The sequence below is a fragment of the Strigops habroptila genome, chromosome 11 (assembly GCF_004027225.2).
Source record: "Strigops habroptila isolate Jane chromosome 11, bStrHab1.2.pri, whole genome shotgun sequence".
NCBI classification, from domain to species: domain Eukaryota; kingdom Metazoa; phylum Chordata; class Aves; order Psittaciformes; family Psittacidae; genus Strigops; species Strigops habroptila.
The window spans coordinates 39,096,083-39,122,459 of NC_046360.1; the positions used below are offsets into that span (position 1 = coordinate 39,096,083).

Here is a 26,377-nt window from a genome sequence, read left to right on the forward strand (position 1 = left end):
CTGTTCAGAGTTGTGTCAGGAAAGACACAACTTTTAGATAACAGAGAAAATGATACTTCCAAAGCAGGTAATGCCAGTTTTCAGTTTTTCTTTTCTTTCTTTTAAAGAGGCGTATTTTATTCTTAAATTAGGAGAATTCTTAAATTAGTAGGAACACACCACCAATACCTGACAAAGTCTGAATCTGCTGGGATACTCTGACAATCTATGAATTTCTTGCAAGTAATGCCTTGCTTAGAAATGAAGTTACAAACACCTTGCATGATAATGAGTCCAAATAAGAGAATTATCTCTAAGCATTGTCATAGCATTATTGATTTCAATTTCAACCAAACAGTTGGTCATGCACATGGGGGAATAAGGGCAGAACATGGAATTTCAAAAGTGGTATTAGAACAGTAGACACCTGTGACTTGTAATAGCCATTTCCAAAGTGGAAGTGACACTTCTATGGCTTTAAGGTGTCCCTTTCAATGTAGTAACATCAGTCTTTCAGAAGAGTGGTATAAACATGCCCAAGTATGCAGTGTGAGTACTTTCAGTAGCAACTGGCAAAGAGATCTCACACAGTGCTTTACATATTTATGTCCTGCAATCAGACAATTAGCCTCAAAGTTACTTGTAATAAACCCTTCATTTGACATGTGCCTCAGGCTGAGAATTGTACTGAGGTTAGAAGGGAGTTAAGGGAGAGGTATAGGAACAGTGGATGCTGATAAGGTGTCAAACTACATCCCAGCCTACCAGCTCTGCAGAAAAAGAACAAACCAACCAGTAGCTCCTGTGCAGGATTGCATACATGTATACAGAACTAGTTTCAACTGACAATAAATTAGAACAATAATCTGGTTAGATTCTGTCAGGCTTTCTGAGGTTCAATGAGTGATTTTAAGGTTCTGAACTATTAATGGATCCCAAAGTAAACTTTGTGGGGAAAAAAGCCATAATGAGGTGGATTTATAGGATGAAGTTCGGGTGCTAATTTTAAACCCAAGAATTTTGATTTGGGTGGGACCCCAAAGTGATATTTAACATTTTCAAGATGAAATATTGTAAACCTATCAGCCTGTTCCTTTCAAATTCAAGCTCTAAGATTTGCATTCTACGTTTGCCTAGAAACAGCCAAGTCCATCAAAGTGGCTAAAGCAATGTGAGAAGGTAAAAAAATACCATCTATTTTGATCTGGATTCTTCCTTGACATCAGGTTTTAATGGAAAGTGGAAAGAGAATTTTTCGTGGCACTCAAATGGCACGTAGATTATAACAATGACACAGGTACAAAAAACCTTGTTGCTTGAAATAAGATGTTTAGCACTCCTGTATCTTTATTGTTCAACTCCAGAACTGGAATACTGATCAGTTCTGAAAACAGAGAAAGTACCAAAGCTTGAATCCTTAATGCTTAAATGTTAGCAGTATCAGGGAATCTCTTTATTTGAAGGCTAGAACTTTCCTCTGCTGCATGCATTAAGGTTACAAACAAGTCTAAATGGCTAGACAGACAGACAATTTGTGGCACACTTCCTGACCTAGGAGTAAGAGGGGTAAAATATGCCTTATAAACCATGAAGGAACAAGAAAAATTGAGGAATGAGCTCTGTCATGAAACAGCACCCCATGCAATAAGGGTAGAGGAACAAGCCTCAGAAGCATTTCAAAACACAACCTCCCTAATCCCTCAAGAGAGAGTTCCTCTGTCCCTCCAGGTCAAAGATCCCCTGCTTACACCTCCCCGACAGGCTAAACTAGCAGATTCTTGCCAGCATTCTTCAGGGGGCACCCTCACTGACTTGCAGATGTGCAGAGAGCTTGGCAAGCAGACCAGTGTGGAACGTGCAGCCCAGCCTTCTGCTCTGGGGGGAAGTGGCAATAGAAGCAACAGAAGTCACATCGGATCTGTCAGCCCAGGGACCTTGTGTAATGACATGGCCAGAAGCCATGGCCAAGTTATGACAGCTTGAAACAGGAATACAAAAGACTAGAGCTGGCCCTCGTCAAGTGATTTTCTGTGGCTTAATCTTGCTTCTGTCTCTGTAATAAAGTGTTCTATGTGCAGGCGAATTTAGGATTTGCTCCACATTTGTTGGTTCACTTTCCAGGGAACAAAACTCATAGAGAGACCTGGCAGCACAGCTGTAGTATGGGGAGTCAGGATGTGCTTCCATTACCATTTGACCAATAAAGCTAGTGTGCATGGCCTGGGTCCTCAACTTGAAACTAGCTCAGCACCAGAAAAGTGAAAAGGTTTTGTCCATTTAGCTGTCTGAATGGGGTCAAACAAGCCCTTGGAACAATGTAAAAGAGGATGTGGCCATGGTCAAGGAGGAGGCTAGGACAATGCAGTAGTGGAATAGATCAACTTAAATTGTTTAACACCATAGTTTGAGCTTTAATGTGGGCTGCACAAGGCCATGAAGCCATGGGAAGTATACACGTACCAGTGTGCCCTGGTCTGTGCACAGTCCCACTTATCTCTGCAGTGTATTCTGCACGTACTTCGGGCTATTTACTTTTCAGGAGGCACTGTGGGCAAGATGACCAGTGTATCATTCAGTGGATCAGAAAGACCAGTGCAAGGAGAAGTAATATCCATATAAGCCATGCAAAATGCAGTGAAGCTGCCTACTCTTTCTACAGACTTGAAAGTATGCAGGTAGGCCACTACCATCTTGTGTTGTGATTCCTTGCAGCTGCCTCTGCCTGCCGCGTCAAAGCATGGTTGTTAGTTTTCTCTCCCTACTCTGGGTATGAATGTGCACCGGTAGAATAAGACATGTGGTAACCTGGGTGATGCACACACTCCCAGTGGGTTGGCTACATGACTGACATGGGGAAATCACTGATACGCACAAAAAACCCCTTTGCAGATAGGCGTTACTTTACAAACTGTGGTGTTGAAGCCACTGGCAAAAAAGGTTGTAAAAGGTTACGAGGTAATTCTAACCACTCTGAAAAGATCTTGTCTGGCCCTATATGGTATGGTATAGCAAGATGTTTTGCAGCAGGTACACTGTTCTCCGCCCTAAACAATCTGTTCACTTATCACTTAAATGAAAATAATTATCTGGGATGAAAACCAGACCTGGGAGAAGCAGAGACTGGGTTTTCTATATCTTAGGCTACAGCATACAGGAGTTTCCCTTAAACTTTCTCAGAACAGATTATTGTTCACATAGAATGCTTTATGAATTTTGCCCTTTTGGAAAATGTTTCCTCTCACTCTGTTTGGGGTGCTAGACTGAATTACCAGGGCAGTCAAATCATAAACAGCTGTTCAGATCCTTAAAGGTACAAATCAACAGAGCATGCCAATGTACCCCAAATGAGCATCTGGCACAGTATCATTTTCTCATCCAGTTTCCGCTTACATAGTGACTTTTCTGACTATGCCATGTTTACCAATACTTTTCTGACTGTGAGCTCTGAATCTGTTGTAGGCGTATAGTTAGAAAATTGGGACTTACTTTATGTAGACATATAGTTAAAAAAACAGCATTTGTGTTACTATGGAAAAGCCTGAACAAATACAGGGGCCTCCAAAGAGGTGAGAATGACCTGGGAACAACACTGCCTAATGAAGAGAGTTGACAGCTGTGGAGAAGGCTTTGGCCTTGTATAGGCAGATTAAGAAACAGGGCTAACAAATCTCTAATCAGGAAAAACTATCCTTGAAGACTGGTACATCCTGGAAACACAGGGACACCATCAAGATACAACTTCGACATGTCAGCACAACATGATTAGGGTGTCCTTTAGATCAGCTATCCTCATTATAATACAAAAAATCATGCCTACAGGTTAAAAGACCCCTGCCCAGGTTAAAACACCCTTCCCTGGGCATGCGTAGTAGGGATGAGGATGTGATCTTATGTAAATTAACTGACAGATCTTTAAGTGGTGAGAGGGTTATGAGGAGTTACTAACCTTAACTGAATTGTCTAAATCTGTGAATTTTGCATGGGGTGGGTGCCAGCTCTGCGGGATACCACCTCGCACCCCTTTTTTGCTCAAACTGGAGGTAAACAAATGCTTCAGCTCTGTGTATGAATTGGTTGTTGCACACTGGACAATGGATCCTGTTTTCGGGACAACAAATCCAGTTAGAAATAGATGATACATTTCACAAAAAGAAACTAACTGATGAAATGGCACATATCACAGACCAGAGATCAGGGGTATGTTCCTGATTATTCTTTCTTGGTTTATTTTTGGCAGTGTAACCTAGTCACTCAAACTTGGAACCAGAGTCTTTATGGTCTATGGTCTATTTTCATTTTATTGCCAGTTTGTTATTCCATATTTTCCATGGAAAATACTCACAGTAAGTTCAACATAATGAACACCATGCTCCCCTGTAAGACTCTTAAGATGGAAGGGGAGCTGTCAGTTCCCTGTACTAGCAGGATCACCTGCTTTATCAACACCATGCAGTCAGGTCTGGGAACAAACCAGGGGTAAAATGCAGTACAGCTAGGATCAGAAGGAAAGCTGTCCAGATGACAATAGTAATATTCCCCGTTAAAAAAAACAACCAACCAACAACAACAAAAAACAACCCAAAAACCAGGAGAAAGTATTTTTTACTTAGTGAGACTGAAGAAACTGCTCTCTTACTGCCATCAGCATTACTGCAACTATTTTGTGGCCAGAGCCACAAAGGAATTTGTACAGATTATACAACCTTTATTGTTGTCGACCAAAATGTCTTTCGCTATTGAGGGCTGTTTTCATAGATGATCAGTCCTGGCCTAAATCTCTCCCACAGAGACTTTCTGAAGCTGTGGCAGTTTATGCTAAATGTGTCTTAGCCTTAAGCTAAGATCCGCAAAATAATTTTGCTACTAGGAAAAATTTGAGGAGGTTTAGACAGTAGATCCTTTGAAACACAAGCTGAAAACTGAGCTGTCTGCTGCTCTCAGGCTAGCATAGGCTCATCCTGCCATTTGTTCATGGGGTAGGAGAACACTGAAAAATGCTTTTTCTTGCATCGCTGTAATAGTAGTTCTTAGTGCTGGTGCCGCAAGATTCAGTGACCTCTGAATGTAGGTAGTGTAAGGGAAACTGTGTCCAAAATGCTTCTCTCCCCCTCACAGAGATCAGTCTTGAACAAAGCAGTGCCCGGTCTTGAACAAAGCAGTGCCCAGTCTCTTTTAAACGCCCAAAGCGTTTTAAAGTTCCTGAGCTCCTGCAAACTGGGTGTGCATATAAATACCTCCCTGTCAGAAGGGCAGGGAGGTTTGGCAGCCTTTCCTATCATTTTTCAGAGAGATCTGGAGACACAGAGAAGGAACTGACACTACTAAGAAACATCTTAATACTACTGGAAGGTTGTCCTTCCAGTATGGACTCCCTTTGGACTTAAAAGCACTTACTAGATTTGAGACTCAACTACCCTGCAGCCTTACCAGGAAAACAAATATAGCTCCTGGAATTCTAAACTAACCAAGACCTTCTAGCTGGGTTTTTTCCCCTGACGTTTTGGCGACACATCAAGTGAACTGAATTTTCTTGCATTTTAGAGGTTCACCCAGTGATTAAAGCAGAATATGTCCAGAAAGAAACAGCTGAACTGCTAATACATAAGGCTGAGTGGAAGTGCTCAGTGGCTCTCCTCTGCCTCCTAAAATGTCAGTTTCAGTTCCCAAATTACGATTAGAGCTGGCTGCAGTTTTGTTTGGCTGAGGCTTCTTTAGGTGAAAAATCAGGCTTGGAATGATTAAAAATTGTGTCGATTTGTGACATTTGGCTGGGATTGATCTATGAATGAATTCTGCTCCCGCCACCCCCAATAATTCTGGAAAATCAAAACCAACTTAATTCTGCAATTCAAAACTATGGTTTAGTTCTGAATTTACTTCAGTATCTCTATCTCCGCCCCCCCCCCCCCCCCCCGCCCCTTGCAAATGAAACAATCAGAATAAATGCTGGGAACTACAGAATTCCTTCCCCCCCCCCCCCTCTTTTCCTGGGCTTTTCAGTTACACAGACATACGTCACTTAATCTCTTGCAGGCACTGAAGCAATGTTTTTCCCTAGAACTGCAGTCAAATGGCAAGATAAATTGTTTGTCTAGCACAGTTTAAAATATGTTTTTACGTTTTTGTCACCTTGCTATATGTCGCTCTCACTGTGGCTCTCTACCCTGAGTGTATTCACTGTGATGCATTTTTACTTCACTGCCATTGTCTAGATTTTTTTAAGTCTGACAGTGTGAAGGCAGAAAGTTTAAAGGAAAGATTTTGAGATGCTCAGTTTTAGCTCACGTATTGTCCTTATCCAGAAGATTTGACTTCAAAAGATACGTTGTACTGTATGCAGTCCAATACTTCTGAAGGCATGTGTGCTAAGGAAGAGACTTTTCTGAGCTCTTCTAGCCAGCTCTCAGAACTAAGAATGCAGTCTGATGCCTGGAATGTAAGGGGGTCAACCAGCCTTCCTGAGCAGCTTTCATCAGAAACACCAAACTAGCTATCCTTGAATAGGTCCACCTATCCAGAGGGCCCATCAGGGAGATGTAGTGGGTTAATACGCAAGTTTTTGGCCCAGGCTTACTAAATGTATTCAAGACACAAGGACAAACTTCCACCAGACCAAAGAGGTATTTAATTTGAGACAGCTGAGAATAGCTAGAGACTGCTGAATCCAAGCAACTATCACTTGTCTCAGTTCTTTAGTACCTACTGGTATTTTCTTTGAGAAGAAGTCTGAGGACATCCCTGTGATACTGATAAAGCTGATGTAGCATAAGCCAGACAGAGCACCAAAAGGTGTTCACTGATGAAAGGTCTAAATCTCCTTGCTCCAGGCCTTTTAAGGACAGCATCTAATTAATCCAGCCAGTTACTCAAGTGAAAGGGTCCTTTTCTAAGCTCTTTTTAAAGAGGTCTTGGCAAAACAGGCTGCCTCTTAAACATGTTCTTCCATCCATTAACTCTAATTGGTTGACCAAGCTAAAATTAATTGTTGTACGCCACTGATCAGCAAATCTTTAAGGCAGTTTTTACATTAACCCCTCTTGGGTCCTGTAAAAGAAGAATTCTTGTAGGATAATTAAATATGTGCTGTACATTATAAATAACTTTGCTGGGTGGCACAACAAACCATAAACTACTAGATTAGATTTGCATTTAAAATGCAATAGCGTTCTGCTGGGTTTGTTGCAAATCTAATCTAGAGATAGTCCCCATATTGTTGAGCAGTGGATTCTGGAAAGGCAGCAGAATTGTAATGTGCAATCTCTAATTCAATAAATCTTCTCAGTAAGGCTCGGGATGGGGGTGGGAGAGGAGAAAGGCATGCGCAGAACAGTGGCAGTAAAAGACCTGACCATTTCAAACAGGCTGCATCTTGCCAATCTGCAGTCTCATCACCCTGTCTGCAGTACATGGGTTTTTTTCTGTGTGGTGCTAGGAATGCTTAAATCACACCAATATCATGTCTACATCGCGTAACCATCATTCAGGGCAAATCTGCAATAGACAGCAGACTCTCTCCTCTTGTGTAACCCCACTGAAATGTATTACTGGCTCATATAATGTAAGCAGAGAAGACAAAGAAACCTACCCGGGCTTATAAGCCCTCAGGACATGAAGATGCCCACATGTACACACTCCTCCTTTTCGGCACTGTAATTTGATCAGAAACGTAGCTGTCAGAATGGAGTCCAGCTGCTAATAAAGCCAACATCTATTGAGGACTTCAACATAGCAGGGAATTAGCATCTCTATGTTCACAGTTTAATGACAATAACCTTCCAAACAGACTGCGTTTTGTTTTTAAGGGCTTTTGAGTGCTACATAGTTCAGGCATAGACAGTGGATGGCATGAGCTCTACAGTTAATTCTCTAGCATGCAGACTATCTGCTCTTATACACTATGCACTTTTTCTTTCTCACCCATTTTCTTATATAGGCTTTTACAAACACACAATCTGTGACTAAAGCACATGGGGCCAGTGATCACTAGAGGGGAAGAAGGTTTTTCTTACTTACCCTCTTATTAAAGAGTAAAAGCCTTTAAAGGAAAAGAATGGTAATAACATTTATCATATAAAAAAAAGTGCTTTTTGCTTACAAGCAATAGAGATCTGCACGGCCAGACTAATCTCAGCCATCTTCTGTAAAATCCTTTAAAGTCTCTGTTGATTGTGTAATTAATATTTGAATGAAAGGCATCGCTAACCAATCATGAAGAGACTTCCTAAACTCTTCTAATATCCTTTACAGAAACCTTCCCAGCTCTCTCATACTCTTGGAATGAGTTTAAGTGTGTGAATTTGAGTAAAGCAGGCCACCCTTTTAAAATAGTTCTGGTTTCTTTTCTAACAGGAGAACAGAGTTGTTTTATGAACTGCAATTATAGCTACATTCTTTTAAATGACAGACTGAATATGTGAACCACAACATTCCAAAATACTCCAGAATATTCTGGCAATGAGGAAAGCATACTGAGGCTATGACCTATGGCAGGCAGAAAGAATGACTGAGAGTTGGCAAAACTGGTAAATCCAAATTATGGACTCTAAGTAGAAAGCAAAATGAGGAAATGAAATTCTGAAAACACCCAGCCTGTGCCATCCTCCTGACTGTACCAAAACTCTGACAAAAGACTCTCTCCATCTCTCCTAGAAGCACTGGCAGTGATACTGTGGTAGACTACAGAATGAGTGTTTGAGGTATCTCTTTCCCTACCCTTGATGTTTATCACACTGCCATGTGCATGACTGATGCTCTGAAGGTTAATGAAGCTATTCTTTAAGACATGACAAAATACTTCAATTCTGGCTTTCATCTGATGGAAGCTTAGCCAGTAACTTTGGTGAAATTGCTCTGACTTACAGCTGCCAAGGGACAAGGCAATGCCATAGGGTACAGTGTGCTGTCCCAGAGGTGGGGCACAGCTGCCTCTTACTTTCAGCCAGAACAATTGGCTTGTGTTGCTCTGCACTTTGTAGCTCAACCCTTCAGAGGAAAGGGACTAGAAAGTGACTTTTGAAAAGCAAATGAAAATTGAGTCTGATTCAGGGTATGTGGACTGGAGAAAGATCAGGGGAATTTCGTTCAATTCCATTTATGTCCCATTATTTCTACACTGTACAGAAGGCTAATGATGATCTATACTGTCATACACCTGAATCAGAGTTTAATTATTGATACCACGTAGCTAAATGTTGGGGATACACAATAACTGCACTTCAGGGGGCAATATTCCTAGTTCTGTTCTTGCAATGGTAGTTCTAAGTTAAGATATATTTCTAGAACACTTTCATTATTGTACTTTTTCTATAAACTTGATTGCTTCTAATTAGAAATTATTGGTTTAAATCTACTCCATGTGGTCTTTACTTTTAAGCAAGAAAATTAAACAGTGAATCTTCTCATCTGTCAATCTCTGTAAGCCCCCCTCCCACCTCGCTCTTCCCCAGTCAAACAGAGTATTGGAGGTTCCTGGATTATTATAATCTTTTCTAGCACTCTCACATTCTGTTCTCTGAAATGTAATGAAAGAGTTGCACTTGGCCATTCATCAAAAATGTAGCAATTCCATAAGGTTTCAGCAGATGCTAAATACCAGTGCTCTGCAGGTGAATGCTCCAAAGAGAAGTTCATGGACTCAAGTCTCACATATTGCAAGGATTTAATCCAGTGCATTTGTAATCTCAGATGGTTGAAGTATGCCTCAGGATATGAGCAGGCAGGAGTTCGAAGTAATTTTAATCCCTGTATGGTTGTGGTAGAGCTGTGTTTGATAGGTATTCATATTACAAAGCTTAAATCCATTGAGAGATACTTTAGGCAGAACTGCTTTAGCAGGAAATAAAACATTCATGTCCATACATCACATATGCTTGCATAAATAGGTTCATGTATGTGGAGTTGTAGGATTTGCTTTGCTTTATGATCAGACCATGATCTGTTTCTCCAAGTTTATTATGCTATTGGATGTGTATTACCCATTTACATTTCATTAAAGCTTTGTCTTTGTCCAAAACATCCTGACAAATATAGCAAATAATAGCTATCTCAGCAGTAATGTATGTGTATTGCTGTCTGCCTGGTGCTCTTCCCCTCCACCCTGGTTATTTTGATAAAGGGGTTGGTCAGGAGCCTAGCCTTCATTTCTCCCCCAACAGCAAAAACTGCGTGCACAACAAGCAGCAGACTGAAAAATTATGTTCACGCCTTGACCTTGAGACTTCCTGAACCAGTTTGGATTGGCTCTCCCTTTGAAACAACAGGCTTCCACAGGAAGTTCATAAATGGGCCCAAGTCACAGCAATTGACGTAGTTTTAGTATTTTTAACTTGGTTCTTCAGGAGCTACCTAAGATGGGAGGTGTTTCATGAACACAAAGAACTGGCCAGCTTTTCCACACACAAGTGTCAGCGTGCCGCGCACAGTGCAAACTGCTGAAAGCAGTGTGAGGAACAGGCTGTCTGGCCCTGCTAGCACAGCTTCTGCCCAGCACTGCCCTGGAGGTGTCTGCGCTGTGGAGCTCCACTGTGCTCCACCACATCCCAGTGTCAGCACTGGGACTCCCAGCACTGTGGGCAGCCAATATCTCCAGAGCTGGACCACAGGCCTGCATCCCAGACCCCTCAGCTTTGGGCACATTTGGGTCCACAGCTTAAGCAGCGATGCAGCCTTGTTCCCCATGTCATACTCGCCTCCCCCACCCCTGCCAATTCGTGTCTCTCTCAGAAAGACAAAGCACTGTACATCATTCTTGCTTAGAAATCCTTTGCAAGACTTACTCAGAGGTGTTAAAGTTCTTTTACTCCCCAAGTCTGAAATATCAAAAGAGGGACATGTGAAATGCCCATGGTTTGTTCCATTCACAATGACAGGGAGAAGATCAGAAAAAATAAATGTTGCAAAGAAACAGGAGTATTAAATCTTTAGAAGAATGATAGATGAAAATGGACATGAACACCTTGCTTCTAAGATGTTTATCTTTTTTACACATTTAACAGAATGCAACTGCATTAAAGATATTCCTTTTCATTTATGGGCTTTGCACCTTGTTTTCTCATTACCTGTTTACCAGGACCTTAATGGAAAACACTCTTATTTACATCTCTGCACTCCACTGCATGCTGTAATCTGACGACAGACTCAAACTCAAAGGTCTTGAGTGCACTCCTCCTATGTAACTATGAAAAGGACATTTTTTGTTTGGAAATAATCTAATGGGATGAAAGATTGTTATTAATGTTAGCAGTGCACAAGATTTCAGACAGCTATTTAACTCATCTATAAATCAGCAGCTCTGTCAAAGGGCAGTAATGATAGGCTTTAAAGCAACTTTTAATTGTCTGGTCTGGTTAGCTCGTGATTTGGGATTTTCTGGTCTGTACTTAACTGATGTATGTTGAAAGATAAATTACGTGTATATTGTTGCTTTGAGAAGTTGACAGGAATGAAAAAATGAAGCAGGACCCCTTCCAGCAAATTGGCTCTCTTTTCCTTCAGTCGAGAAGTCAGAAACCTTTCCTACTGAAGAACAAAGCAAGCTGCCCCCACCCACCCAAGCCACAAAAATTAGATCCATTGGATAAACCAAGTATTTTTATATGGTTTTTTTGTTTGGGTTTTGTTTTTTGTTTTTGCCCACTCATAAAGGCTTATCTTGTATTCTTCCAATCTTTCTCATAAGCATTTCCTGAGAGGGGTATAAGCCAAGCAACGTGGAGGATCTGCCTATGATACCTAGCAGGGGAAGCCTTGCCTGTTTGGCCAAGGCTAGCAGGTCTTACATAGTAATTTATTACAGTACCTTTCTGTTTCCTGGTCTGTGATTTGCTGCTTGTTCTCAAAGCCAGTGAAGCTGCTCATATCCACATAGCCATCATTCTCATTAGCAGCAGATACTGCCCTGCTGGGATCTTCAAAAAATTCAGTAAAAGTTCCTGCTCTGATGGATCTTCGAGGAGGAATTTGTATGTTTTCATAGTCGGAGCTCATAGCAGGGATGTTCTCATAGTCAGATGTGTCGGCATTGGGAAAAGAAATGGACCTGGGTTTTGTTAATGGGAGCGGCATGAAAGGAGGTCTGGACCGGTCCTCGAAGGACTCCACCCTTGACACACTCCTGCTGAAGGACTTGGGTGTTCCTTTTCTTTTACTATCCTTATAGAAAAGAACAGCTGAGGGAGACTCAGATGCACGGAGCTTCCCCACATGTGATTTTAGTTGAGGTGAGCTACTTAGGCTTCTCCTGTCCAGCTCCATCAGCCTTGGAGGCCCGTGATAGCTGGACTCTGATGAGGACCTTGAAGAGGAAACATTAACATCTACATGGACTTTACTTTCAGCTTTTTTCTTGAATTTTAGAGTGAGGAACCTCTTAAAGGAAGATTTCTTTTTCTTGGAATACTTATCAGGTGAATCATTCTCTATCAAAAGTGAAGGGGAACTTTTAGTGATTGGCTTTTTGGTGATGTAGGCAAGTTCAAAAGGAGGTGGTATATCCACAACTGAGGATGGAGTAGATATGCCACATGATGAAGGATGATTTCTCTGGGAAAAACTACCTGAGGAACCATTGACACAAGGCAACGACAAGTTGTCTTCTGTCCTTTTTATTCTACCATCATCCAGTACACAGCCATCACTTTCTCTGTAAACAGAGACAGGTATCTCTCTCCCCTCAACAGAGTAAGATCGAGGATATAAAATGAAACATCTTGACTTCGTTGGTAATGCCCTGTTGGCTTCCACTGGTTTTCCTTCCACTGAAAAAAAACTATTGCTTAAATCTGTCCCAGGGCCATTGTGGGAAGATGGCAAATCAGTTTCAGGTCCAGTTTCTTCTGGAACTGTTTCTGGGACATAGCCTGGCATTTTCCCAGAGAGCGACCGTGTCCTAGTGACAGTGCTTTTACGATCAATGGGCAGCAAGTTGTTTTCACCATCCGTGCCTAATTCGTCCTGTTTATTGTGATCAGCTCCTAAATCAGTCTGCCCATCATAAGCAATTTCATTTTCTGTGGGAAGCACATAAGGGTCATCTAGGGAATCACTGCTAATTTCTTTTTCCTCTGATTCTTCAGGCACAATCACTACTTCAGGGACTGCTAGATTTTCATGCAAGACATGTCTAGTCCCACATTTTACGTTCATTTTGCCATGCTTACAGACTTCTAACTCTTCCTCAAGTGGGATCAGTTGAGGTGGACTTGGGACACTTCGGCTGAGGCTGTTTGCTTCCACCTCATTGTCTTCAAGTTGCAGCTTATCTGACTTAGAGGTTTCCACCATACATTCACCATGCTTTTCAACAGTCACATATTCCAACTCTGGCTTCATCCCTGGACTAGTAGGTAGACTTTCAGAGATCACACCATCTTCATCCAGAGAGGTCCCTTCTGTTTGAAGATTCTCCTCTGAATGTTCCATAGGTATTTCCTCATCACATTCATTCTCGCAGGGAGCAATTTGACATCTATCATCCATACTCTCTGCATTCACAGTTTCCTCTTCTCCTCTCCCAGAGTCTTTCCTTGCTTCACAGGCTACCTCTGATGTCTTCTCACCTCTCCTCTCAGTGATCTGGCAGCCATCACTGACATTTCCTGTGTTTGTGTTATTGTGCTCATTTGGGTCTGCTTCTTCCTCTTCAGCTACTGCTTGATGGATGGACTCTCCTAAACCACCTTCAGCACTGGGTTCATCTTCGCATGGTTCTAAGCCAGGAGCGATTTCTTCATTGGCCTCATCAGGCAGCATGTCAGGGCTTGCACAGCCATCATTTTCTAACTCCCCTTCTGTGCTCAAATCAAGCTTTGCATGCGCACTGTGGTCACCATCATGTGCTAGATACCCATCTCCCTTTCCTAAAATCTCCAGCAGTTCCTCCTCCTCCTGTCCTGCCTTCTCACAGCCTGGGATTGATTCATCTGCAGGTAGTGGCATTACGGTGGTATCTTTACACATATCACTCATTAGTTCCTCATCCCTATTTGACATATTATCAGTGTCAGTCTTAAAATCACTGTTGTCCTTAACCAGTTCCACGTTGTTAGAAGCTTCCTCCTTGTTTTTCGTTTCAATACAATTACCTACATCCTCATCATCATCTACATTTTTGGAAGCATCACTATCCCCATCGGGGGCATTTGAGGACTCCTCACAAAGTGTTTCAGACTGGTCACAGTCTCTGGTTGACTCTTCAGGGTGTGGTTCCATTGGTGCAGCAATATTTGAAGAGTTATGGTGCTCATCTTCAGTGACTTCTCGATCACTGGTATCCTCATCATTAGCAATGTTATCCTCTTCCTTCTCTACCTCTTCTGGAGTTCCCAAGACTTCATTTTCCACAGAGGAATCTAGGTTCTGATCATGCTCATGTTCCAAGTCATTACAGTCTTTGCGGGTCAGCTGGGCTTCAGGAACTACAATGTATTCATTATCTGCCTCAGATTCTGGGCAATCAGCATTGCATTGGCTTCCTTCATACAGCTCTCCATCAAGACATACCAGTTTTGCATTTGAACATTTATTTAAGTTGTTGTTGGTATAAACACCTGATTTGCCCTCAGTGTCAGCTGAGAATTTTGGCTTGGGAGCAATAGGTGGTTTGGGACCCCTTGACATAGAGTTTGGGTTATGAAGAATATCAGCCCTTGGCAGTGAAGGAGAAAATTTGGAGACAGCTACTGGAGAAAGATGACCAATAATCTTTGGTTTCGGTGCTAGTGGTGGCTTTGTGATTTCTGGAGAAAAGAGAGAAAAGCCATGTTAGTCATCTTGGTTTCTTATTAAAGCCAGCAGAATATATCCTACAGTAGACTTTATCTTATACCAGTGACTTCTAAAGCCAAGGGTGTCCAACCAATAAAAGGTTCAGCTCTTAAGAGAGATTTGATAGAGTGTAGCATATACACTGTGCTGCTGTGCGGCACTACGTGTAGCTATTCCAGGGATTGTGGCTTAAGGTCAAAACTGAACTGCTCTGAACTAGATGCAGCCCTAGCACATGTGGGGAAAGAAAGATGTGTGGCTGCAGAGCCAAGAGTGTACCATACACAGCTACCCACAGATGGACGGTACCCCTGCACTCAGAAGTACTAACGACATCAGAGTTCTCTTGATTCTGCCCCAGAAATCTCTTTGCCCTAAGATTAATATGAACGTTTTGATTCAGTGATGCTGAAGTGTTTCACTGCAATGAAAGAAATGCCTTTCAGCCATGGTAGCTGTTCCTATAACACAGTACAAACACTTTGTTAGCAATGATTTTAAATTCAACATGTAGTTTGCAGAATTCAGCATTGAACAATATTAGTTCTACCAACAGATCAGGGTTTAACTCAACCCAGCCAAACCAAAGTGAACACATGGTACCCAGACACACAGGCTTCCCATCTGCCTTTACCCTGGTAACAAAATATGGAGTTACATGTTGTTTGTCAGACAACATAATGCTGAGGTATAAGATGGTTTGCTAAAAGGTTGGCGAATACTTTACACTGGTTATGCAGCTGTAATGCACTGAATGAAATACCTCAACCCAAAACATGGAATTACTAGTTTAAGCTTTCAGTGTACAGCCTCTTCAATCCTTTCTTTAGTGAAAAGATCCTCCAGCCTTGGAGGATCCCAGGATCCCTTGCAGGTACAATCTGCTCTGAAAATACACATTTAAAAAGTGAATTATCTTGTAAATTAAGGCCAGCCAGGGTCTCTAAATTATTTCTAGTGGAAGTGCTGACACACATGTAGGGGAATTCAAGCAGACTGACAATAAGCTAGATTGAAGCTAGATGAATTAAGTCATATATGGCCATTTTACTTACAGTGCAGTTTACATGCCACAGCCACTTCTAGCTGTCTTGGTCCTGAAATGAATATTCTTTAAATAACTAAATGAAATACTGAAAAGCCACATAAATAGGCAACAATAGGGATTTTCCCTCATGAGATTTTTAGATGAGATGAAATATGTGGTGTGAAGAAGCCAGCACACCAAATGGTTACAGATGGTAAGAAGTAAAGGGAAGCATTTTGCTCTTGCTAATGTTTCCTAGACATCAATAGGTAACTACATGGTCAGTCCATCAGAAATCTTTAATTCTTTTTATATTTTTAATTAACACATTCTAGTGGAAAAGGATGTGTTTCTTACTTTTCCATTGTAAGAAAAAGCACAGGACAAACTATTTCAGCATGAGAGAGACAGGAACAATTCTTTGTGCAAAATCTTCATGCCCTACACACAGGAAATAGAGGAACATCATCTCAAGAGACACCATTTGGGACATGGTTCCTATGCGAAATCCTATCCTAAATCACGGTATAAGTTTCAGGAAGTGTAGCTACTGTGCTGTTATATTTTGAGTATTTTGGAATGCAGACTTTTGACATCTGGGAGTGAATACAATTAAAATTCAGCTGTGCACCATACTGAAATTAAGTAATATTGACAGCAAACTGCTTAAAAATGATTCTCTGATTGTTTGATATTTGGTGTCATGGTACTTTTCTTATTGTTATCTTACTTCAGCTGGAGTAATTTGTATTAAATTAATGCTGGCACATTTGTTCGGTTAGACTCTGGGAGATGTAAGAGGCTGTTTCTTCTGATCTGCTTAACCTTGCTGAAATTTCTTCCTGCACTCAGAAAAATGCTGACAATTTGGCATTCTGTTGTAGTCAGAAAACAATCTTTCTAGAATTATGAGACACCAGAGAGATGTAGTCTAAGTTTAAAACTGAGTCAGTGATCTTAGCGCAGAAGGAGTGAAAAGTCTGTTCTAATGAGGCACCTTGTCACATGTACTGATTAATAATTGTTCTGTATCTGGGTTTTATCTAGTCCAGCTTCATGTGTTGGAGGCTTAAAACAACTTGTGGAAAAGGAGGGAGAGAGAACTGCATATTTGCCAGTCTCCAGTACTGCAGTGTGTGCTGTTGCTTCACACTATACACTGCTGCTTTGAGCTGCAAGGCATGTCTCATTATTGAATTCACAGAATGGGTAGCTAAACTTCCCCTCCAGGTTATTTTGGAAACATTATGTGCCAAACATTTGTCCGTCACTGAAGTACCATTGCTTCTGTTGCAGCCAGCAGCAAGTCTGCTGCAGTCAAAGGCTACAGAGTGCTGAAAACTTGCCAGTTAAAACAGGGAGGGAATAGAAGTGTGTTGAGTATCTTGTAAATCCAGCCCCAGCCAGATCTCCCTTTTGGATTTTTACATCAGTTATTGCAACTGATTTCAACTGAACATCCTAAACTAACTTTCTTTTAGTAAAACGCATGAAATCAGCTAAAACTGAGTCCCTACACCTTTCCCACCAGAAATCAATGGACCCCTTGCTACCAGAATGAGGCAGTTTCAGGATTAACTCCAAGGAAGAAACATCACTGTGGAGGTATTATACCACTTCCTGCACTGTCTGGCTTTTCCTAAGTTATACCAACTCCATTCCTGGGATGTGACAAGGCTTGAGCACGATCTCTGCGTTCTCATCCTTGTTCTTGTTAGACAGAGTGTCTGTACTGAAACACTGAGTAATGAGAAAAAGACCAGACTGTAAAGAATGTCAGGATCTCCCAAACTTTGCCTTATAAACAAATCTGAAATGAAATGATGTATTGAACTCATTTTCTTTGTGTAAAATAACTATGCAGACATCCACTTAAAAAAGTATAACTCAAACGCAGTTACGCACTTTCCCTCTGGTGATAAATGTCTACAGCAAAAGCAATCAAGACCTTTTCCTTCTGATACCTTCCGTAACATTGCTAGTGGAAGAGAGTTTAAGGTAATGGACCCTGCTCATAGTATGGTAATAACAGGCATTGCGATGTCCTACTCTTACCCACTTGTGCCAGCTACTGGTCGTTACTGATTCCTTCCATAGTTTTTTCCTAATTCCTCTGTGTGTTGATCTTGCCTTTCACAAAGTTCCTTAAACTAGGAGGAAGGAGGACAAATGTTTGTTTAAAAAATAACTCAAATAATTACCAAAAAGAAAGCACCGCTGTTTGCCTTTTACCACCACAATTTCATTCTGCTTCGATTTCTGCTTCCTTTGCTGTCTGAGCCACTTGAAAGGTCCTGGACACAAAACAACTCTGCCATACACACACCATAAGGAATGTGTGTATTCACAAATAATTGTGCATGTTTATTTTAGGATGTGTTTTATGTTGGAGGGAGACACACCCACCTTGTGCTTAAAAGGAAACTCTTGGGGAATAGGAATTTCTTTAGCCTGCTCCTCCCCTTATTGTTCAATGCTTCCTTGCACTGACAAGGACCGCTTCCTCTCCTTACCCACCTTCCTTCAGGCAAACCTGCGTTTCAGCATGGTTTCATTCCTGCCATGGCCCGTATGAAATTACATTGCTCTCCTGCCCTCCACGTTTCTTAGCAGTGAACAGTAGCCTAGTGGCTCTCCTGGACTGGCAATTGGCCCATACAGCCTTCACTGTTCAAGTGTTTCTTTGAAACAATAAACATTTTGGAGTGAGGTATTATCTGAAACACTGCAACTACCCACTTTTAAATGTTGTCCAGATTTAGGAATTAGCCTACAATTTAATTAAGGCTTATAAGACACCTTATGCACCACCACCACCACCACCCCACCACCCCCCATCAAGCAGCTGATTTTGGGGTGAACACTTAATTAAACACTGAGGTTTCACATTTGCAGGGATATCTGTAGACTCGTCCCAGGCTTGCGGCCTTTGACGGCAGCTCAAGAAATGACTTAGCTCCACAGTCCAGATACTAGTCCCAGCCTTGGCTGGTGCCACAACCCAGTTCAGGCATCTTTTAAGATGCTGAAAGTAACTTTTTCTGACCAATGAACTTTTGTGGACCTGCATTTTCTTCAGGCCTTGGGCATTAATTCAACTCAGACGTGTTAAAAGTAGGAGACATTGAGGACAGGGGACAGAAACGCCCTGCATAGTTCAGTGATCTGCAGAGCTTTTGGATGGAAGTGATAATGCAGGTGGAGGGACTACATTGCAACAGTCGGATGAGACTGCACCAAACCTAGAACCCCGGTGGCAACCAATGCACACAAGTCCTGTCTGTTACTGCTTCTGCCCAGGAAGAGGTATTGAAATCCACAGATGGAAAGTGCCTGAGAAACAGGACGTAGAGGGAGAATATCCTGACAAGGGCATCAGAAAGTCTCATTCAGCTCCCATGAGGAGCTGTATAATTTCACTCTGCTGTAACAGAATAAAGTTAAAACTTGTCTTCTAGAAGGCTTTGGTCTGAAGTCAGCAAAAGGTGAACTATATACCTTAGTAACATCTTTATCTTATTTGTGTAATGAATCGCTCATTTTTAAAACAAAGCCCTTATTTCCAGTTAGTGCTGCCTGGCTTCTGTCTCCAGCATTTGTTATTGTTTCTTCCATGGGGTTAAAACCCCTTATATTATTCAGTATTTCCCTGGGGAAGATATATACTTCCCTACAGCTATGTCTTGGTACATTCTTCTTTTTGGTAAACTGAACAAATGAACTCATTAAATCTTTGCAGTTAGACAGTTTTGCCTTTGCAGAAGTCTTTTCTTTTGGATTTTTTCCAATTTTCCAATAGTCCCTATAAAATTCATGGGGCAGACCTATGGGAAGAATTCCACAGTGGGTACTGATGATGCTGTCTACACAGTTCAGTACTTTGGCCCAGTTCTCACTATTCTCCATTAACTCGTTACTGTAGCAGGTTGACTTGCTTGTCCACTATGACCTCTAAATTGTTCCCAAGGCTATATTGCCCACTCATTGTCTCTAAACTGTGTAATTATGTGTAATTTGTTTGAATAGATCCAACTTAATGATCCAGATCTGTTTATATAACTGCCCTGCCTACTTTGTTAATTACCCTTTCACCAATCTTTATGCCATAAAGTCAACTTTTTCATCTGATACTTTTCTGTTCGCTTTCCTACTAAGGAAGATGTTGGACAGTAACAACGTAATCCCGGTCCCAGCACTATGCATACCACCATTTGATGGTGTTACAGAGATAAGTACTACAAGGATTCGCTACTGCCAGTTAGCCAGTCCTCAGTCTAATTAACTCATGCTGTTATATAAATGCTTTTCTTTTAAATCAGAATGCACTGCTAAAGTACTACACAGACATCAGTGTATGCCTTTGCATTTATCAAGCAAATCTGTAACTTCTTCCAAAGACTGGAACCAAATTCTCCATTTGAGGCAAACAAAGTCCCACTATTGAGGAAATGAGAATAAGCAACCTTAAGAATAGTGGTAAATATAGGAATTCATTTACATGTCACTTGCTGAAACACGATTATAGTCACAAAAATTATTTGGACCAGGAGGAATAGGAGTTATTTCATGGTAACACTTCTATTTTATGAACTAGGCAACAACATGAAACAATAGAGAACCTATCCTGTACCAGCAGCTATCATGCTCACACTCCCTCTCACATCAGAGCATGACAATGCTGTCTAAGAGCTAATACCATTGACAAGAGCCACATGTGCCAAATGCTGCACAAACCCAGAAACTCCTGGAAACAGTGTGACTGCACTGTACAGTCAAATGAAGAAGTTCCCACACCTCAGTTCCCAAAACAACTCCAAGTTCTCACAAAGCAGGAGAGAGGGGAAATTCTGTACCTGTATCTATTTCAGCTTGTCTAATACATGGGTTTGTATTTTGACCATGGTGCTTACTCCTTACAGGAGAAACTGGTCTGAGGGAATGGTAGACAGAGCTTCCTATCAGAATAGCACATGGAGCTTCACTGGGCATGGACCTGGCCAGAACATGGGCACCAACCCCTATAGTAATGCTGCCAGGAATGTAAGGCAAACCAAGCAGAGAGTTGCCTAAAACTCATTTATTACTTTTCCAGTACAGGAAGCTGTAGGTTCCAACCTGTAATTACAATTCTGCCAGCTGTCCAAGTCAGACAGTGAGGGTGTGTTTAAGCTGCCTATGTAGATAAGCCATTTTAATGTCATTCTGAATTAAGTACCCAGCATAAACTGTGTAACCTGCTTCAATACGTTGGAGATTAAATAGCTGAGATAGCATGATTTATAGGGAAAGCATAATCTCTTTAAAGGTTTCAACTCATAAAACACCAATGCTGTCACTGGTAGGACCCCAGGATGTATTGTAAATAACTGAGATGTCATTAATTTTGCAATGTTTGCTGCAAAAGCAGTTCTCTTTGTTTTACAGCATGTAAATGCATCACTTATTTCACACTTATTTCAGACAAAAGTTTGAAATGACAAAAGTTACATAAAAAAATTAAAACAGGTTGCATGGGAATCACCTAAAATGGAAAAGGTATCTAGACTAGGATTTTCTCATGACATAGGAGTGCAAGTCTTCCTTTCAAATGGGACCTCAGTCCCATTTGACTTGAACGGGAATTAGATACTCGAGTACCTTCTGAGGATTGGGGCTTTAAGCGCCTGAGATCTGAGGTCCTCTTCAAAGACGGCAGGTGATTGGCTCCCAAATGCCTCAGGCATTTATGAAAACCATTCTGTGATTCTCCGATTTCAGCTTTTGCATAAGTCTGATACTTCCGAAAAACATCTGTCCTCAATTAGGAGTGCATGCTCTTCAAATGTGTGACCAAAAGTACTCTGTATATAACAAGAAGGCTCCACTAGTGTGAGGACAGACCTGTAGTTAGTAGTAACTATCCCATGAGAATGTTGTCTTCTTACAAATCTTAATTGAAATATTAACAGCTGGGCTGTCAGAGCACATCCCGCTCTGCAGAAATAAAATGCAGTTCTGTACAGTTATTGGAGTCCATCCTCTATAACTAGATCAATGCATTATGACTCCAGGATATCAGCTCAATAGCTTAAAAATTTCTTACTATGTAACTTCATTGCAACTATCTGTAACTATAATACAACAGCATAACATCCCACAGAGAAACACTGCTAGGGAAGGGGAAAAGTCTAAATACAAAACAATCAGAAAAGGATGAATTTCAACACAAAAAAAAATCTTGACCCTGGAAATTCTCAAGCATTTTCACTGTCTCTAGCACATAGTACATACAAGTCTTTGGAGGGCTGGGAGGGGCTGACTATGAAAGCCCACACATACATGACAACCAACTAATCTTGTTCTACTCTTGGCATTTATTTGTCTTTAATGTAACTATAAGTGCTAGTGGTATTTCCAATTTGGCTGTGATTTCACAATAGGAAGTTCCTACTGCAGCAGGCAGCTTATATTCACCTGTTGTTTCATATATTGCTTCCTCTTCCTAGGAGCCAAAGATGTTGGTTAAAATTCTCCAACAGGTACATATGGCATCTTCCTCCCCATCCCTCCGGGAGCAGGGGGAGGAAAAAGGGGGGGAGTGAGCGAGCGGCTGCGTGGTTCTGAGTTACCAGCTGGGCTTAAATCACGACAGGCGGCTTTTCCTGTATCACTTTCATTAGCAACTGGGAGAATATATAGTCTGCTTACACCTTTGAACAATCCGTAGCCTAACATATGCACATTCTGCCCATGGGCAGCATCATTTCAACTCCTGGCAAAGCTGTACTCAGAGGTTGGAAGCTCCTGTGTATGAGGCTGGGAGATGGGGGTCTGTCTCTTGCCTCATACCACAGATTTCCTGTGACCTTGGGTGGACTGCTTCATCTTTCTTTACATATCAGTTCTGCATCTCTGAGGATAATCCACATCTCCCTTCCTGTTTTCTGTTTGTCATTATTTTAACTTCTGTGGCATCAAGGCTTTCATATACGCCTGCACGTACGACTTCGCGTACTGGGGCTATGTATTATTTACTGTCATACAAAGATGGCTAATGCTGGTCCCCGAGTTGTGCCGGTTAATAAATACCCCTCTCCTTCAGATTCAGTAGGAAGTTCTGTTTAGCACTGATGGGAGAGACATTCCTTGCATTGTGTGAATGTACAAAACAAAAGGCCAAGAAGGGATATGAGCACTCTATAAATACAACCTGAAGGTAAACACCAGAGGAGGAAAAGAACTATTTTTAAGCAAAAGGACAATGTAATCACAAGAATAAATAGTGATGAATCTGGTCTGGAAACTAGAACTGGCAGTGGTAAAAGGTTCTCAGTTTTGTGAGAGGAATAGCAGGAGAGCTACCTAAAAAGTTTTGGTTTAAGATATAATTTGATGAATTAACAAAAGGAGTAACATGACCTTGTGTTCTGTAACAATGGGTACTACTTTGGGTAATGAAGGTAGTCCCATTCAGTCCATATTCCTGGAAAAAAAACAACAAAACCTGCTAATTTAAGTCCTTACAAATGGATACATGTGATATTTCTTACACTGCTTTTTCTCTGACAACAGGATCAAATTAGAGACGGTCTGATTTAAGTAATGGAGAGATGAGGAAAGAGGTTGGAGCATCACAGCTAAAGCAATGTTTGGCTGGCTCACTTAACGTTCAGCTAAGTTTGTCTCCTGGGAGGGACAGAGTCCAGCCCAGACAAGATCAGAAAAGAGAATGGAAATGTCACCACTTTTTGGGTAGGAGAGTGTCACATTCCCCACTCTGAGGGGGGGAGAGAACCTTTTGCTTTAACCGCAGAGGGGTGGTGCGGCAGCAGAGGGTTGGGTCTGACCCAGAAGGTCCTTTCCAACTGTATATTCCTGTGCTTTTGGCAGTGATTCACACTTTCCCAACACATGACAGTTGTAGCGCAAGGTATCTAGCGGTGAAATGTTGGGGCTTCAGGATGTACCCATAAAAGTGAGGTGCCCACCATAATTTCTGGGCTAACACAAAGGGACTGCCGCTCTTCTTCTTTGATTCTAGATGCAGCATTAGATTTTCCTAAATAACTCAAGAGTTAGCAACAGTTGTTCTCTGGATTGTTAGGGTTTTACACACATGCCTCACCCCTGAAAATCAGAAAGTGTTGCGGAAGAATTTTAAGCTTGACCCGATGTTCCAGTGACTTCTTTTAATGTTTTAACTGTTGAACACCTTGTCTTTGATATCTGCTCCCTTCTCACCCTGTCTCTTTCACCTTCGTAGTTTCCATCAAGGAAAAATTCTGGGAAGTTAGTGGAAGAAGGGTTTGGGTTTGCCATGGAGAGAAAATTCTGCAAAAAAAGCATTACTTCCTCCAAACCCAGACTTTCAGAAACAAGGTAACAGCAGATTTCCTAGGGGCCCTGTGAAGGGCTGAGTGTGCCCGAGAGAAGGGTGGCCGCAAAGCCGCGGCTCCCAGCAGGCGCGGCCTTCCGAGCCGCCAGTCCCCGGACCCCGCCTCGCCCGGGCTTGCTGCTGGTCCCCGCGCCGGCGGGCCGAGCGATGGAGCCCGCACAGCGCCGGGGTGCGCGGAGCCCCGCGGGCAGCTACCGAGCACCTGCCGGGCCGGAGGAGAGGAGGGAAACACGGGCGGAGGGTGCCCGGAGGAGGGGTGCCAGCCCTAGTGGCACGGCCCAAGAGCTGCCGGCCCCGAAGGAGGGATGCCGTGACGGGGTGCAAGCCCCGGAGGAGCGGTGCCCGGACGGGGAGGGATGGGTGCGCCATCCCAATGGTACTGGCCCCGGAGACAGCGTGTGCCGGCCCGAGGGAAGGAGGGTTGCCGGTACTGGAGGAAGGAAACCCGCCCGGCGCTTGCCACTTGCCAGCCCAGAGGAAAAGGTGCCCGGAGGCGGAGAACCATCGCGGCGAGCCCGCGCACTTACCGGCGTTGTTCATCTTCTACTGCAACTTTGCTTGCCGCTGCCCCAGGCGCTCAGCGCATGGTCCCGGGGGGCCGCCGCCGCCGCCGCCGCCCTCGCCCCTCGCGGACGCGCCCGGCCCTGCAGCCCCTCCGGGGCACGGCGGCACAGGCGGCGCGGGCGGGGCGGCGGGGCCGGAGCGGCGGGCGGGGCCGGCGCGGGGGCGGTCAGTGCAAAGGCGCGGGGGGCCGGGCCGGGCGGGGATGGGCTGGGATAGGTCAGGTCAGGTGGAGTCCGCGCCGGGCCGGGCCGGGCCGTCCAGCCATCCAGCCATCCTCTGTCGCGGAGCGAGTCCGGTGGCTCCGGCTCCTACGGGGGAAAGGGGTTGGGGGGCAGGCGCACGGATGCCCAAGGGCGCGAACATTTCAGGGCGCAGCGCACTGCCCTGTCCTTCGTCCCCTCTGTCCCCACTCGCTTTCCATCGTGCTTGGTACGTCTCTGCAACTCTCCTTGGTCCCCCTCTCTCCATTCCCCCTCCTGCCTTCTCCCCTCCCACCGTATCTCCTCCCTCCATCCTTTCTCCTTCCATCCTTTTCCTCCTCTTCACCTTTTTCCTTCCGACCATCCTTCCCTCCTCCCCGTCCTTTCCCCCGCTCCATCCACCCCAATTCATTCACCCACGCATCCACTCCCCCCTCCCCCTCCGCTCCATTCCCCCGCGGGACATGACCGCCCCGCCCCGGGAACGCCGGGGACGCGAGGCTCCGGGACTCCCCCCGCCCGTTCGCCTGCTAGTGGAAGCGGCGTCCGAGAGCGGGGGAGCCGCGGACGGTCCCTCGTACGCAAACCACGCTTGCTCAGAGCAGTTCAGGCAGCGCCAGGCTGCTGCCTTTCCCCCTCTCCCGTAAGCCAGATCCTGGTTCAGTGAAGTTAACACGGGCATCCTGTGGCTTAGCCCTTCTCCCTGTTTTCGGGCGGGCAGCAGCAGCAGCCCTAACCCCCAGGCAAGATTGGATCGCCCCCTTCCTCTCAATGGAGGCACGATACAGCCCGGCTGCTTTTCCCCGCGGAGCTCTGTGGCTCACACAAGAAATCGCAACTTTGCACATTTCCCTCCCCGGGCAGAGGACCCCCGGGAGCACTGAGCTGGCCCCGCGGGTCACTCCCTAGTCAGGAAACGGCCGTTCCTCCCCAGGGCAGGCTGGTGGTCCGCAGCCAGCCCAGGACCCTGCACCAGCAGGCTGGAGAGAGCGAGAAGCAGCAAATTCTGCTTCCCCATGTCCAGGCAGGGTGCGTGTGGAGCACTCACACGTTGCTTTGATGTTGAATCCCACAGAAATCAGGACTGTGGCTAACACCATCCTGAGCAACTTCATTTTAGATGCTGTTAGTTCTGCTTTTGCAAAGTACCTAATAAGTAATGTCATGCTACTGGCAGATGCTCTGTAGTATAGCCAAAGCTTTTTTCCCTGACCTTTCAATGCTGTTTCACTGTGACTGATGGGGTGCAGAGTGCCTTGCACATTAGTACACAGAGTTCTGAAGAGAGAAAGTAGGCAGTGAGGGAAATGGGAAAGAAAAAAGGAAATCCTTCTTTCTGTGGGCTTGAGTCTCTCTCACTGAGGCTGGTATGCATGAATAGAATCACAGAATGGTTTGGGTTGGAAAGGACCTTAAGATCACCTAGTTCAAACCCCCTTGCCACGGGCAGGGACACCTCACACTAGACCA

The 26,377-nt window shown here is 43.5% G+C and overlaps 1 protein-coding gene and 1 long non-coding RNA gene across 5 annotated transcripts in view; one reads left to right on the forward strand and one right to left on the reverse strand.

Annotated features, from left to right (window-relative positions):
• The window catches only part of FGD5 (FYVE, RhoGEF and PH domain containing 5), a 91,440-nt gene extending 66,604 nt beyond the window's left edge, over nt 1-24,836 (reverse strand). For all 3 annotated transcript variants that reach the window (XM_030500426.1, XM_030500425.1, XM_030500427.1), the window contains exons 1-2: nt 24,671-24,836; nt 11,777-14,714 (exon numbers count right to left, since the gene is read on the reverse strand). In XM_030500426.1, coding sequence (XP_030356286.1) covers nt 11,777-14,714; nt 24,671-24,683 — 2,951 coding nt within the window. In that variant the 5' untranslated portion in view covers nt 24,684-24,836. The remainder of the gene's footprint in view (nt 1-11,776; nt 14,715-24,670) is intronic.
• The window catches only part of LOC115614112, a 136,348-nt gene that overhangs the window by 69,328 nt on the left and 40,643 nt on the right, over nt 1-26,377 (forward strand). The window lies entirely within an intron of this gene.